This window comes from Panulirus ornatus, chromosome 39, assembly GCF_036320965.1.
Source record: "Panulirus ornatus isolate Po-2019 chromosome 39, ASM3632096v1, whole genome shotgun sequence".
Lineage (NCBI taxonomy): Eukaryota > Metazoa > Arthropoda > Malacostraca > Decapoda > Palinuridae > Panulirus > Panulirus ornatus.
Window position 1 is genome coordinate 7599454 of NC_092262.1, and position 17118 is coordinate 7616571.

General features: G+C 43.9%; 1 protein-coding gene across 5 annotated transcripts in view; it reads right to left on the reverse strand.

Annotated features, from left to right (window-relative positions):
- The window catches only part of LOC139761083 (uncharacterized), a 160926-nt gene that overhangs the window by 21463 nt on the left and 122345 nt on the right, over nt 1–17118 (reverse strand). For 4 of the 5 annotated variants that reach the window (XM_071684929.1, XM_071684927.1, XM_071684926.1 and 1 more), the window contains 2 exons: nt 2166–2714; nt 244–372 (listed from right to left, as the gene is read on the reverse strand). In XM_071684929.1, coding sequence (XP_071541030.1) covers nt 244–372; nt 2166–2714 — 678 coding nt within the window. Of the gene's footprint in view, nt 1–243; nt 373–2165; nt 2715–4045; nt 4186–17118 lie in introns of those variants that run through there. The other variant, XM_071684930.1, reaches the window with a different exon arrangement.

The following is a 17118-nucleotide window of genomic DNA, read 5'->3' on the forward strand; positions in this document are numbered from 1 at the left end:
CACATAAACTAGCTATTGTGTATTCTAATTTCTATCAAAACTAATCATAGTGGGGTTATATTCATATACGGCAAGTTAGCTAAGGTATGATTAAGAGATATGGGAATGAATGACATAATGGATTTCAGTTGCTCTTACTAACAGTCACCAGAATATTAAGTTACAATTATAAACCAATTAAAAATTTGGTCAAAGGAGAGTGCCAATTTAAAGCCTCATATTTGCTGGGAGACAGTGACATACCTGGCCCATCCTAAAAGTGGTGGGAGAGCAGTGAACAAAGCCTGGACCCAACACCACGCTAACATCAACAGACAACGATTGCCAGTCACCATTAAACCATACACCATGGGTCGAACAATGGCCAGGTACCTGAAAAAAAACAAAAAAATATCGGTCAAAACTAAAAGGCTGTAGAGAAAATTCTGTATTGCAACAGTTTATCACAAAACATTTCTTCAGTGTCCATATGAGCTAATGGTGTCTTAATCTCATATTCTATGAAGTATAATATAAGGATTTGTAATAAGCTTCATTACCTAAAATTCAATATACCATTTACTATGTGGCACCAAATACTTATAACGCGATCAGTGTCATCATCATCTCAAAAACGTCCTTAGCCTCAAAGAAAATACTGTACCTGAAGGCACCTACATGGTATGCTATACTATGTTTATTAATGTAGAGAAAGCTTCTTTCACATACATATACAATTTGTAAGCTTTGCTGATTTGCGTTACTGCAATTACTAAATGAATGAACATTGACACCACCTCTAGCAGGCAACAGACACTTCTGGACATCAGACATCACAACTCACACGGTGTAATGTCTAGTCATGTATTTAGCAAACAGCCTTTCACAAGATACTAATAAGATGACAGCTCTTCTTATCATACATCATTGTCGAGTGCTTTACAGTCACATGAAAATATGCCTTAAAGAAGGAAAAATTATTCTAAAGTAAGGATTAAAGCCAAAAATGATGCAGAGACAATAAATGCAAGGGCTGACTAACATAGTAACCACGATCATATACCAAAGTAAACATAAATTAATGTCATAACCCAATCAAGAAAGTAATTTTATGATGGAAAATGGGCATTTTCTTCTGTTTCTTAGAGACCTAATAGTCTTTTTTCTCATAAAGAGCTTGAAATCCAGGACTAGTCAGAGACATTCTCCTCCGAATCCACTCTTGGGAATTGTCCCTGCATTTCATTTGAATTTCAGACCCCTGGCTAAGGACTGAAGGATTTTGACCCTAAATTCTTTACTGAAAAACAAACATCTCTGAATTTCTTAGTTCACAGTTAGTGCAACTTCATATGCTCTCTGTACACAACCTAAACAATTCTGCAATCTTTCTTCATGCGCTGTGTTTCACAAAGCAGGTGGTATATGCAATACCTAACATGAATCTCAGTCCCTGCAATTTCTTTCTACTGTATCATCAGAAAAGGAAAAACAATATATGAAACTCTCAAAATTCACTGTATGCACATTAGCTTAAATGAATCTACTGAGCTAATACCTTCTGTTTTTAACAAAAGAAAGAAATTTACTCATGAAAAAATGTAAACCCCATAGCAATGCAATACATAAGAAAACAAAACAAGGCACTTATGTTCCCTTATGTCCTTCCATATATCAACGGTAAGAAAAAACTTATAAGCTCATCTATTTGCAAAAAATGTGTTTCATGTTTTTCTCAAAATATCTATGCAATTATGTGCTCCAAAACGTAATCATTTTGTAATCTCCAGGTGTAAGTGTGTGTATGTGCATTTTTTTCCTAACCTATGGTATGAGTGTGAATTTCTATGGTATTTTGTTCTTGAGTTATTATGCAAACAAGAATGTGTCCACAGACTGACAAACAGACAGATATACTACAAAATAATGTCCCACATACACTATGAAGAAGCATAGTTAATATATAGATGGAAAATGCAGCTAGGTTTTTTAACACAGCAGGTACCTTAAGTGCATTAAATCTGCTGTTTTTAAAGAAAGCAGGTACCTTAAGTGTCTTAAATTTGCTAGGTTTTAATAAAATATAGCAGGTGCCTTTAATCTATCTTAAAAAAATCTACAGGCACTCTACTTGCATCACATTCACAATATAACCAATAAAAACATGACAAAAAAAAACTGCTTACCTGTCTAAAGCAATGACAGCCACAGTGATAGCTGAAGCAGTAGTCACAAAGTTGGTGAAGAAGGCTGCCATCTTACACAATATGCCTGAACCAATCCACTGGCCTGCCTCCAACCCTTCCTCCACTTTGCCCTGTAAAGAGTGAACCTCCTCCCTCATGCTGGCATTTTCCCACGGATCTTTCATTCTCAATTGCTCATCCTTTGTTTGAGGAACATCATCTTGTGACTTCTTGTTCTGACTACCCTGCTTCTTGAAATCAACATCATAGGACACATCTTTCTTGTGCTCTTGATGTCTGTGTCCATCCACTTGCTGTTCTTGCAGCTGATAGTCACTGAAGGTGTACAGCTGGTGCTCATGTAATATTTCAGGGGTGGTAAGGACAGAAAGGTCTACATCAAGAGACTGGTTCTGCTGCAGAGTAAGGGATGGCAGAGGCTGAGGAACTGTGATGTTGCCCGAGGAGCCCATCATCAGAGATGCCACCATCCCAGGAAGAACAACCACTGCAAGCACCAGGTTACTTGCCGTTAAGCTCAGCACAAGCCTGCAAAACAAAATTTCTCGTAAATACATAAGATAATCATTATTATCACTATTACATGTTACAACGACATCATATTACAGAGATGCCTTATAGAAGTCATTAAAAATCTATGGGGTTATAAAATGAAAAGTTGCTACACGTAGTTGAGTATTACTGGAAGGATAAATTCTGCATGGAAGCAGGGAGATGGGAGTGTGGTTCGAGGGGAAGATGTATCTAGGGCAATAATGTGTGATGTTACTATGGTTGTTTAATCTGTTTATGCAGAGTGCAGGTGAGAGAGGTATATGCAGGTCTGCAATATGATGGAGGTAGGGGTGTGAAAGATAAGTCAATTGGTGTTTGTGGATGACACAATTCTGGTGGAAGACTCCATGGAGAAGCTCCAGGGGCTGGTAACAAAACTGGATATTTTCTTCATATACAGAAGCTGACTTGATGGGCAAAAGTAGAAACAGTAAAACAAATAATTTATCAAGAGCTGAAGATTGAAAATATGGCTACACTTAGTCTGAGGTCCATAGGTGCCTGTAAACCAGAATCTTGTGCAATGGTTACATGGAAAGGGAAGAGGAGAGGAGTAGAACCTTAAAAGCTTAACAACGAGAGGAAAGGAGGTATCATCATAAGAGTCACTCCTCGTGTGGATAATGTCCACACAAACACTGGGGGTAAGAGGTAACCAGCAGCCCACTGTACCTATGCCTTATAGGTCTGGTCAAAAGTCGTGCCATGACACACTTACATTATGCCTTGGTGCTTCAACTGTCTTATCGCTATGTCGAAGATGCTAAAGTATACATACTTAAACATATACTCAACGTTAATGCAAAGGGATACGAATAAATGGGAATACTGCGACGGTGTACTTCAAACGCAAACTAAAGTCTATCTAGCCGTATTGGCAATTTACTTGGATGGATGGATCATGTAAATATAGCAACCCCCCCAACCCCCACGTCACACATACACGTCCTTAACCCATGTCCTAAGAGTTAAAATTTTAGCAAAGGCTTCCCACAAGTATAAAGGTACAAACTTTTCTTTTAATATTCACGGGTGATTCAAATGCGATCACTGTCTCCAATCAAATCATCTTCGGCATTCAAAATGCTTCTGCTGGATCTAAATTCCTCTAGTAACTTCGCCTAAAATAACGCTGTTCCTAGTCAGTTCTCCCACTACATCATCCCTGTCTACTTTCCTCCCTTCTTACCTCCAGTGGTAAGTCGTCGAAAAAAAAAAATCATTAACATTCATCATACCTAAATGTTTCCTACCATCCGTCTAGTTGCTCCCAATATTCCCCATGTAGTGGTCTACATACCTACCCTTTTACTTAAGAACACACAGATGTAAAGAAAAACACCCCAACGGTCAAATATACATTTCTCGTGGCAGCATAATGCCCCGGTATTCATCTCCGAGGGACATAAACTGTGGTGGGGTGATGTGAGGAGCCGAGCTGCAGCCAAGACTTGGTCGTTTATCAAAAAGGAAAGGAAAAGTTGTGTATAAATGGTCCTCATAATCTGAGAAATATTACACGGAACTCTACATATAACTGATGACGCTTATTATTATTATTATCATTATTATTATTATTATTATTATTATTATTATTATTATTATTATCATTATTATTATCATTATCATTATATATATATATATATATATATATATATATATATATATATATATATATTATATTATATTATATTATTTTTTATTATTATACTTTGTCGCTGTCTCCCGCGTTTGCGAGGTAGCGCTAGGAAACAGACGAAAGAAATGGCCCAACCCCCCCCCCCCCATACACATGTATATACATACGTCCACACACGCAAATATACATACCTACACAGCTTTCCATGGTTTACCCCAGACGCTTCACATGCCTTGATTCAATCCACTGACAGCACATCAACCCCGGTATACCACATCGCTCCAATTCACTCTATTCCTTGCCCTCCTTTCACCCTCCTGCATGTTCAGGCCCCGATCACACAAAATCTTTTTCACTCCATCTTTCCACCTCCAATTTGGTCTCCCTCTTCTCCTCGTTCCCTCCACCTCCGACACATATATCCTCTTGGTCAATCTTTCCTCACTCATTCTCTCCATGTGCCCAAACCACTTCAAAACACCCTCTTCTGCTCTCTCAACCACGCTCTTTTTATTTCCACACATCTCTCTTACCCTTACGTTACTCACTCGATCAAACCACCTCACACCACACATTGTCCTCAAACATCTCATTTCCAGCACATCCATCCTCCTGCGCACAACTCTATCCATAGCCCACGCCTCGCAACCATACAACATTGTTGGAACCACTATTCCTTCAAACATACCCATTTTTGCTTTCCGAGATAATGTTCTCGACTTCCACACATTCTTCAAGGCCCCCAGCTGTTTCCCGCGTCAGCGAGGTAGCGCAAGGAAACAGACGAAGAATGGCCTAACCACTCATACACACACACACACACACACACACATATAATTTTGTGGGGAAGTTCTAGGGAGCTATTGATATGCAAGGTTCGCTCCAATTATTCCATTCTGACGATTCATCCGTGGCCAAAGTTTGGCCATGTATTAAGAGTTTTATTGGCATCGTCGCCACATTTCTGCCTTCGCGCCGACATAACGAGAGAAGGTGCTAGTTTATCTAAAGCGAGGGCAACCCCGGGTAAAATCACATTTCCTTGCGTTACATCTAATATATTATCATCATCATCATGGTATCAGATGATAATGTACATGTGAAAAGTATATATTGGTAAAATTTTTCACGGCACGATACCCTTGGAGGTAATCTTTGACTTTTTTTGACCTGATGATGGTCATGTGGCTTTCATACCCAGAAGTGCAACGTTCAATTGTTTGTCAAATGATTAAACATTATTCACTTATCTTTATCACTTTATCAAAAATCCCTATTTACTCATATAAGTCTCGTACTTCCATATCTGAGACGGTAACTTACAATAGGTAGGTACTGACCTAATGGTGACACAATCACTATATTCATGAATTTGGCGGCATTAGAATACGTGTCAGAAATACCCAAAGTATTGACACACCAGCTTGAGAAAATCTTTCTTGACAGACTCTGTGTTAAACCGATCTTCGACTCGGTGATACTGAACTTGGTCCTATCGATTGTGAAATGACCTACAAATATAATATATATATATATATATATATATATATATATATATATATATATATATATATATATATATATATATATATATATATATATATATTCCTATAAGTCCGCGAGGAAAATGAAACACGAAAAGTTCCCAAGTGCACTTTCGTGTAATAATCACATCATCAGGGGAGACACAAGAGAGAAATATAACAGTCAGTTGATATACATCGAAGAGACGAAGCTAGGACGCCATTTGGTAAACATGTGATTGTCCAAAACATATATATATATATATATATATATATATATATATATATATATATATATATATATATATATATATATATTTTCCATACTATTCGCCATTTCCCGCGATAGCGAGGTAGCGTCAAGAACAGAGGACTGGGCCTTTTTTGGAACATCCTCACCTGGCCCCCTCTGTTCCTTCTTTTGGAAAATTAAAAAAGAAAAAAAAGAGAGGGGAGGATTTCCAGCCCCCCGCTCCCTCCCCTTTTAGTCGCCTTCTACGACACGCAGGGAATACGTGGGAAGTATTCTTAATCCCTTATCCCCAGGGATAACATATATATATATATATATATATATATATATATATATATATATATATATATATATATATATATATATATATATATACATATATAATATTTTGCTTTGTCGCTGTCTCCCGCGTTTGCGAGGTAGCGCAAGGAAACAGACGAAAGAAATGGCCCAACCCATCCCCATACACATGTATATACATACGTCCACACACGCAAATATACATACCTACACAGCTTTCCATGGTTTACCCCAGACGCTTCACATGCCTTGATTCAATCCACTGACAGCACGTCAACCCCGGTATACCACATCGCTCCAATTCACTCTATTCCTTGCCCTCCTTTCACCCTCCTGCATGTTCAGGCCCCGATCACACAAAATCTTTTTCACTCCATCTTTCCACCTCCAATTTGGTCTCCCTCTTCTCCTCGTTCCCTCCACCTCCGACACATATATCCTCTTGGTCAATCTTTCCTCACTCATTCTCTCCATGTGCCCAAACCATTTCAAAACACCCTCTTCTGCTCTCTCAACCACGCTCTTTTTATTTCCACACATCTCTCTTACCCTTACGTTACTTACTCGATCAAACCACCTCACACCACACATTGTCCTCAAGCATCTCATTTCTAGCACATCCATTCTCCTGCGCACAACTCTATCCATAGCCCACGCCTCGCAACCATACAACATTGTTGGAACCACTATTCCTTCAAACATACCCATTTTTGCTTTCCGAGATAATGTTCTCGACTTCCACACATTCTTCAAGGCTCCCATATATATATATATATATATATATATATATATATATATATATATATATATATATATATATATATATATATATATATATATATATATATATATATATATATTTGAGATGTTTGAGGACAATATGTGATGTGAGGTGGTTTGATCGAGTAAGTAATGTAAGGGTAAGAGAGATGTGTGGAAATAAGAAGAGCGTGGTTGAGAGAGCAGAAGAGGGTGTTTTGAAATGGTTTGGTCACATGGAGAGAATGAGTGAGGAAAGACTGACCAAGAGGATATATGTGTCGGAGGTGGAGGGAACGAGGAGAAGTGGGAGACCAAATTGGAGGTGGAAAGATGGAGTGAAAAAGATTTTGAGTGATCGGGGCCTGAACATGCAGGAGGGTGAAAGGCGGGCAAGGAATAGAGTGAATTGGATCGATGTGGTATACCGGGTTCGACGTGCTGTCAATGGATTGAATCAGGGCATGTGAAGCGTCTGGGGTAAACCATGGAAAGTTGTGTGGGGCCTGGATGTGGAAAGGGAGCTGTGGTTTCGGGCATTATTGCATGACAGCTAGAGACTGAGTGTGAACGAATGGGGCCTTTGTTGTCTTTTCCTAGCGCTACCCCGCACACATGAGGGGGAGGGGGATGGTATTCCATGTGTGGCGAGGTGGCGATGGGAATGAATAAAAGCAGACAGTGTGAATTGTGTGCATGTGTATATATGTATGTGTCTGTGTGTGTATATATATGTGTACATTGAGATGTATAGGTATGTATATTTGCGTGTGTGGACATGTGTGTATATACATGTGTATGGGGGTGGGTTGGGCCATTTCTTTCGTCTGTTTCCTTGCGCTACCTCGCAAACGCGGGAGACAGCGACAAAGCAAAATAAATAAAATATATATATATATATATATATATATATATATATATATATATATATATATATATATATATATTTTTTTTTTTTTTTTTTTTTTTATACCTCGTCGCTGTCTCCCGCGTTTGCGAGGTAGCGCAAGGAAACAGACGAAAGAAATGGCCCAACCCCCCCCATACACATGTACATACACACGTCCACACACGCAAATATACATACCTACACAGCTTTCCATGGTTTACCCCGGACGCTTCACATGCCTTGATTCAATCCACTGACAGCACGTCAACCCCTGTATACCACATCGCTCCAATTCACTCTATTCCTTGCCCTCCTTTCACCCTCCTGCATGTTCAGGCCCCGATCACACAAAATCTTTTTCACTCCATCTTTCCACCTCCAATTTGGTCTCCCTCTTCTCCTCGTTCCCTCCACCTCCGACACATATATCCTCTTGGTCAATCTCTCCTCACTCATTCTCTCCATGTGCCCAAACCATTTCAAAACACCCTCTTCTGCTCTCTCAACCACGCTCTTTTTATTTCCACACATCTCTCTTACCCTTACGTTACTTACTCGATCAAACCACCTCACACCACACATTGTCCTCAAACATCTCATTTCCAGCACATCCATCCATCCATATATATATATATATATATATATATATATATATATATATATATATATTCCTAAGAGTCCACGGGTAAAATGAAACACGATATACGTGTTTTATTTTCCCCGTGGACTCTTAGGATCCTATATACTTGATCACGAGCAAAATTAAGATCCTTTCCAATATATATATATATATATATATATATATATATATATATATATATATATATATATATATATATATACTTCCTCGGCGTATTGACGACTAGCAGCCAAGCTTTGTCCTCAGCACACGGGGGCCAACAATGCAGGCCAGACGTCATCGGGGAATCAGCTCAATCGCCAGGAATGTGGTCAGAATAGCCAAAGACCCAGAATAATATTATGTGGTGGTAGAGAGACAGAAAGACCCGGAGGAGAGTCGAGGGAGGCCTGTGGGGTATGGAAGCTAGATGGAACGTCAATTGTCCCCCCCTTACACCCTCGGCGTCTCCTAACTTCACGCATATGTGGTGGTAGAGAGACAGAAAGACCCGGAGGAGAGTCGAGGGAGGCCAGTGGGGTATGGAAGCTAGATGGAACGTCATTTGTCCCCCCCTTACACCCTCGGCGTCTCCTAACTTCCCGCCACAATAGCCTCATTGTTCCCTAAACTGTCCACAACATCTCCGGAATTAACGGATGTTTAGGCGTGCCCAAAATGAATGTAAATGACAATGTAGAACCCTGTATCAGTTTCTTGACAGGCACTAGTGTGATAGAATAATTACCGCGAGCCGCCAGCAAAGCAGTCACGGTTGGGTGAACACGAAATTAGTTGAAAGCCACAACCTAATTGGCCAACACAAACAGACCGTAAAACTGTCAGGAATGGCGGAGCGTGACAGTGACGACGTACATTTAATGTGGTCAAGGTTAATAATAAGATTATAAACCGCTTGTTACTCAGCTGTTTTCGATATAATATATAACATAGCGGCTTTTACCAGCCTGTTATCCCTTCCCAGGGTAACTTGAGGTTTCTAACGGTCTCTCATTACAACCCAAAGTCCATGTTCAACTAGCCTTTGAAAGCAATGATAATATCGTTTTAATGTTCCCGAATATCAACCATTTCCACCCCAGGTTGCCACGGCAAAGCTGCAGGGATTTTTCGATTATCTTTGCCACGTTTGGCAGCCTAACCAATCACGGTTTCGATTATCTTTGCCACGTCTGGTAGCCTAGCCAATCACGGTTTCGATTATCTTTGCCACGTTTGGCAGCCTAACCAATCACGGTTTCGATTATCTCTGCCACGTTTGGCAGCCTAGCCAATCACGGTTTCGATTATCTTTGCCACGTCTGGTAGCCTAACCAATCACGGTTTCGATTATCTTTGCCACGTTTGGCAGCCTAACCAATCACGGTTTCGATTATCTTTGCCACGTCTGGTAGCCTAGCCAATCACGGTTTCGATTATCTTTGCCACGTTTGGCAGCCTAGCCAATCACGGTTTCGATTATCTTTGCCACGTCTGGTAGCCTAACCAATCACGGTTTCGATTATCTTTGCCACGTCTGGTAGCCTAGCCAATCACGGTTTCGATTATCTTTGCCACGTTTGGCAGCCTAGCCAATCACGGTTTCGATTATCTCTGCCACGTTTGGTAGCCTCTAGCCAATCACGGTTTCGATTATCTTTGCCACGTTTGGCAGCCTAGCCAATCACGGTTTCGATTATCTTTGCCACGTTTGGTAGCCTAGCCAATCACGGTTTCGATTATCTTTGCCACGTTTGGCAGCCTAACCAATCACGGTTTCGATTATCTCTGCCACGTTTGGTAGCCTCTAGCCAATCACGGTTTCGATTATCTTTGCCACGTTTGGCAGCCTAACCAATCACGGTTTCGATTATCTATGCCACGTTTGACAGCCTAGCCAATCACGGTTTCGATTATCTTTGCCACGTTTGGTAGCCTAACCAATCACGGTTTCGATTATCTTTGCCACGTTTGACAGCCTAGCCAATCACGGTTTCGATTATCTTTGCCACGTTTGGTAGCCTCTAGCCAATCACGGTTTCGATTATCTTTGCCACGTTTGGCAGCCTAACCAATCACGGTTTCGATTATCTATGCCACGTTTGGCAGCCTAACCAATCACGGTTTCGATTATCTCTGCCACGTTTGGCAGCCTAACCAATCACGGTTTCGATTATCTCTGCCACGTTTGGTAGCCTACCCAATCACGGTTTCGATTATCTTTGCCACGTTTGACAGCCTAGCCAATCACGGTTTCGATTATCTCTGCCACGTTTGGTAGCCTCTAGCCAATCACGGTTTCGATTATCTTTGCCACGTTTGGCAGCCTAACCAATCACGGTTTCGATTATCTATGCCACGTTTGGCAGCCTAACCAATCACGGTTTCGATTATCTCTGCCACGTTTGGCAGCCTAACCAATCACGGTTTCGATTATCTCTGCCACGTTTGGTAGCCTACCCAATCACGGTTTCGATTATCTTTGCCACGTTTGGTAGCCTAACCAATCACGGTTTCGATTATCTTTGCCACGTTTGGTAGCCTAGCCAATCACGGTTTCGATTATCTTTGCCACGTTTGGTAGCCTAACCAATCACGGTTTCGATTATCTTTGCCACGTTTGGCAGCCTAACCAATCACGGTTTCGATTATCATTGCCACGTTTGGCAGCCTAACCAATCACGGTTTCGATTATCTTTGCCATGTTTGGCAGCCTCTAGCCAGTGGTCGTCAAGCCAATCTTGAAGGGTTAGCCAATCTTGGGAGGAGGCTTCGCCAGCCTTGGTAATCTTGCTAATCTCGGAGGCCTAAGCAACTTTGGTGGTGTAACCAGTCTTGGAGGCTCAGCCAGCCCGGACAGTCTAGCTAATCTTGGAGGGTTAACCAACTTGGAGGCCTAGCCAACTCTGGTAGTCAAGCCAGTCTTGGAGGCTCAGCCAGCCCGGACAGTCTAGCTAATCTTGGAGGGTTAACCAACTTGGAGACCTAGCCAACTCTGGTAGTCAAGCCATCAGCTAAAACTCAAGATATCTGTATAATCTAATACCTGAGAATCTTGCATTTCAAAGCATTCCATAACATTTAAGAAATGTGTAAAACATAACGTCGAACATTAACATACATTTTACCACACTTTGTCGCTGTCTCTCGCGTTAGCGAGGTAGCGTAAAGGAAACAGACGAAAGAATGGCCCATCCCACCCACGTACACATGTATATACATACACGTCCATCCAACACGCGCACATATACATAAAAATACATAAAATATACATAAATATGTCTTGATATTCCCATTCAATTAACGACTTTAATCTCCAAACATTAACACTAACTGCATCTATATGGCCCTCTCGTTCAGTCCGGAAAAATGATACAAAAAAAAATAATAATTTCAAAATGTAATTGACAGAACATTCAGTTGATTTCTCCTTGTTCCTTGGCAACGTTTTGCATGTCAATAATCAACACCTAAACAGCAGGCAACACAGCTCTGGGGCAACCACTTGGCAGCTTATTCCACACTTCGTAGCCTGGAGTCTTACTTAAGTTTGGGTTGCTTCGCCACAACACTGAGTAAGGTTAACCACTTTTCCTTGGTAATTCGGCTCCATTTTTATCCATCTCAACTTGAGTTCCGAGGTCAAATGCCGGCGACGCCTTGGGCAAGCAAGCGTAATCTCTTTGGCCTCGCGGGACCTGACTAACGGCGAAATTTAAATGCCAACCGTCTGTCAAATTAAATGTCGCCAGTTTATATAAACGGCTCTTGCTGAAGACTTTAAACTTCTGTCGTAATATGTACTTGTTTTAGGATGTGCCATTCATCACCTCCCTCACCGCTCACCCTCTCTCTCTCTCACTCTCACTCTCTCTCTCTCTCTCTCTCTGAGCACGATGGTGCGATCCTTGTGAGGGGGGGGGGGGGGGGAAGAGAGAGAGAGAGAGAGAGAGAGAGAGAGAGAGAGAGAGAGAGAGAGAGAGAGAGAGAGAGAGAGAGAGAGAGAGTGTATGTATCATCCTTGAGCACGGCTGTGTGACCCTTGAGCACGACCCCCCCCCCCCCCTCAGTTAGAATGACCTGGCAACGCCTTTTCTGACTTGACCCCTTACGAGTCCAAATGAAAGACTGAAGCAGCGCCGTGCACAGGAGGATCAAAAGGATATGAGATAAAGAGATTCGAAGAACATCCATCAGGAATCCAATGTCTTAACCACGGGTTGGTGGCGTGGCGTCACACATCGTATGGCGAGGGTGGCACATCATGAGGCGCCTTGCCAGAGACGACGTGGCATCGTATGGCGAGGGTGGCACATCATGAGGCGCCTTGCCAGAGACGACGTGGCATCGTATGGCGAGGGTGGCACATCATGGGGCGTCTTGCCAGAGACGACGTGGCATCGTATGGCGAGGGTGGCACATCATGAGGCGTCTTGCCAGAGACGACGTGGCATCGTATGGCGAGGGTGGCACATCATGGGGCGTCTTGCCAGAGACGACGTGGCATCGTATGGCGAGGGTGGCACATCATGAGGCGTCTTGCCAGAGACGACGTGGCATCGTATGGCGAGGGTGGCACATCATGAGGCGCCTTGCCAGAGACGACGTGGCATCGTATAGCGAGGGTGGCACATCATGAGGCGCCTTGCCAGAGACGACGTGGCATCGTATGGCGAGGGTGGCACATCATGAGGCGCCTTGCCAGAGACGACGTGGCATCGTATGGCGAGGGTGGCACATCATGAGGCGCCTTGCCAGAGACGACGTGGCATCGTATGGCGAGGGTGGCACATCATGAGGCGCCTTGCCAGAGACGACGTGGCATCGTATGGCGAGGGTGGCACATCATGGGGCGCCTTGCCAGAGACGACGTGGCATCGTATGGCGAGGGTGGCACATCATGAGGCGCCTTGCCAGAGACGACGTGGCATCGTATGGCGAGGGTGGCACATCATGGGGCGTCTTGCCAGAGACGACGTGGCATCGTATGGCGAGGGTGGCACATCATGGGGCGCCTTGCCTGAGACGACGTGGCATCGTATGGCGAAGGTGGCACATCATGAGGCGCCTTGCCATAGAAGACGTGGCGGGCGATGTGGCTTAACCGTGAGGAAAATGGTCAGGTGGTCATGACAGCAGATGGTGACAGTGAGGGGGATAATCCAATCCTATGATTGGGCTAATAATAATAATAATAATTCCCTCTTTACACGGCAGTTTATATCGCAACACAAATGTGCGACGCTTAAAGTAAACACATCAAGGGTGAGGGAGATATTCTTCGAGGTGTCACACTTGCAAATTTGAAGGACAGCTAAATTAAATTCGCTAAGAGTGAGATGGTAGAATGAACGTTTTCTCATATACAAAAAAAAAAAAAATAATAATAAACACGGAATAACAATTTCGTGAAGAAAAGGGTCAATTTACTTTAAGTTAAGCATGTTTTTAGATTACCTCGGCCTTGTTAAATCACTTTCTGAAAGGAGTCGAACCAGGTGTGTCAATAACCAAACGCCCATTTCAGCCATAATATTCGTACAAGGATGATGAACTACGTCACATATTTGGAATGAAGATGTTTTGCGAACATGCTCATGTACGGATAACAGACATGACAGGCGTATGGACATGACGGGAATGGAATGTCTACTGAATCGATTTGCGGAGGTTAATCTGAAAGACAGATGGAGGAGGAAGGAGCACACTCGTGTGTGTGTGTGTGTGTGTGTGTGTTGATAAACACGGCACTAGCAGAGGAGGTAAGGGCCCGTCTTGTTAGCTTCTACGTTGCTCTGGACGGCAACACACGACTAGCGACCCCAGCGGGAACATTAATAAGACGTTTTCTGGACACTCTCCAAGACCATCTACTACCCAAGTAGGGCGTCCGAGGATGCGGGGGAACCACGAAAGTCCGTGCGAACGATGTGGTGGACGCGGAGCGTCTGGCATCAGACCCACGAGCGCGTCGGTGCAAAGAAGCGACGGTGTGACAATCGGGTATGGTGATGCCGCGGGATCGCTCATGACTGCTACGGGTCAGGCCAAAAGCCACGCCATATTTTGAGTCTAGTCATACCGCTGGGCACAAAGGGGTCGTTACCATGACGCTCGAAGTATCACACCTTCCGTAGTGACGGGTCGGTCCGCCGTGTGTTCCATGGGTTTCAACACAGCAAGATACACCATATTCGCCCGAAAAAGAAAAATTTGGGGAAGACACGAGCCAAAAGGATTCCTCGCAACTAAGAAACGAGCCAACAATTAAGACAAAAGATGGGGCTGAATGGCTACGATACGCTGAGCCATCTGGGTCTGCCAGATGGCTCAGCCGCTGCCAAGAAGAAGAACCAGACGTCTTCATGGTGAGCGATGTACACACACATACACACTCCTCTCTCCCAACAGTGTTGCTTGTTGTGCTGGGGGCGCGCGCGCCCCAGCGTGGCTTCCCCTCCATACAGGGGGATCCAAACAGAGCCTTGTCCCCGTGTGTGAGGCTCTGGTCTGATGCAGCGAAAGCAGAAGGCGAATCAGCCGACGTTTTATACGTATACGTACATTTCCCCTGGAGCTGAACTAACTGGATTGTCTTATATAAGTCTACGTTGGACCGATTCACCCACATTAGCGAAAGCGACTATATACATTTCCTGTGAAAAAAAAAAAAACAATCACATATTCATCGTCTACAGAATAAAATGCTTTTTTCTCTACATATATATGTTACAATAACCTTTTATGGCCTTCAATCAACAAATCCATTCCTTCAGCGATAATGCACACGGGCCAGTAGATAAAACACCCGAGAATTCTAGCATCTAACCCTATTCCACCACGTGACCTTTTGTGACCTCCGACCTCTATCTACAGCGACACCAGCTCAACCGCCTCTCGTATGAATAACTGAATTTCGAATGAGAACGCAAGTCCTTCCCTTTTCATTTTCAGGGTTAGGTTCAACCAAGGCACACGTGTGGGATTTAAAGCGGTTGGCGGTGGAATTAATAATACACACCCGGGTTTAAAGTGACACCCCCCCCCCCCTCTCAAGGCCTTGACCTTTGACCTTTTGACCGACAAAAGCCAGCTCGGCCAGACAAAGCGACTCTGCTCTCTTAAGCCATATTTAGCGCTGTTACCATCACTTACTGAGTTGTGACGTGAACACAGAGGTCGCTGGCTGCCCTTGCCTTCGCCCGCAGCAGAGAAGCATTGATGACATTTGAGGGGAAGACTTGTTGCTTACTCTTCCACGTCCACACCAGCCGCTGGCCAATACCAACCTTCACACACACACACACACACTAGTCATGCAACAGCTAGCGTTGCGACCCACCGATCTACAATGCCTGGGTTCGAGTCCCGGACAGGGAAGATGGCTTACAAACAACTCAGCTGTTTACCCCCACATTTTTAGGGGGGTCTCACTGATGTATTGGTACCTGGCATAAAGCTGGGTTGTTTATGTAAGTTTGTATACACAAGAGTAAAGACTCACGTGTACAGTGCCTGGGTTCGAGTCCCGGACTGGGAAGATGGTTCACAAACAACTCAGCTGTTCATCCCCACCTTTTTAGGGGGGGGGGGGGGGGTCTCGTCGATGTATTGGTACCTGGCATAAAGACGGGGCGACACGAGTGTAAAAACCTCTCCCCGTAACACACAAATGGTGATCGCAGCCACGCATACTTCCTCATGCGAGCGTCGCCTGGCTGGACGCATCCGAGGGGGCCACAACTCCACACCTTCCAGGCCCTGCTGACCTGTGGCCCCACACACACAAGGAGGGAGAGAGGACGACCCTTGTGCCTCCAATGGACAGCAACTGCTCGATGGTAGTCCGCTGAATCTGTGGCCCGCACACAAGGAGAGAAGAGGACGACCCTTGTGCCTCCAATGGACAGCAACTGCTCGATGGAAGTCCGCTTAGACTCATAACAATCAGGTGCCAGCGTAGACAACGGCTCTGCCAGCCATAAAGCCCTCCGGAACACCCTTAATAGCCTCTCTAGAACTGGACCACCGCCAGCCACGTCGGTACCACCCAGACCCAAGACGGTGGTCAAGCAGATCCCAACTCTGTCACCCCCGCCCACACACACACCCTGGCGGCTCGCTAAGCCGGCCCCCTTTCAGACCCCCTTCCATGGTGTTCGGTCAGTCCGCCAAGCTTCTCACTGGCCTCAATGAATGACCAAACTACACCTGTAAGGATACCTCGCTCTTCTCTCTTTATACTACTCTTCGTCGACTCACGGCCCGACTCTTTTGACTTCCTGAAACCTCGTGAACGCGAGAGCGTCACATAAGCACACAATTTCCATTCTTGCCCAGCACACCCTACCCCCCCCCCCCTTGTCTTCTTCCTTACCCATCACCACAGAACAGG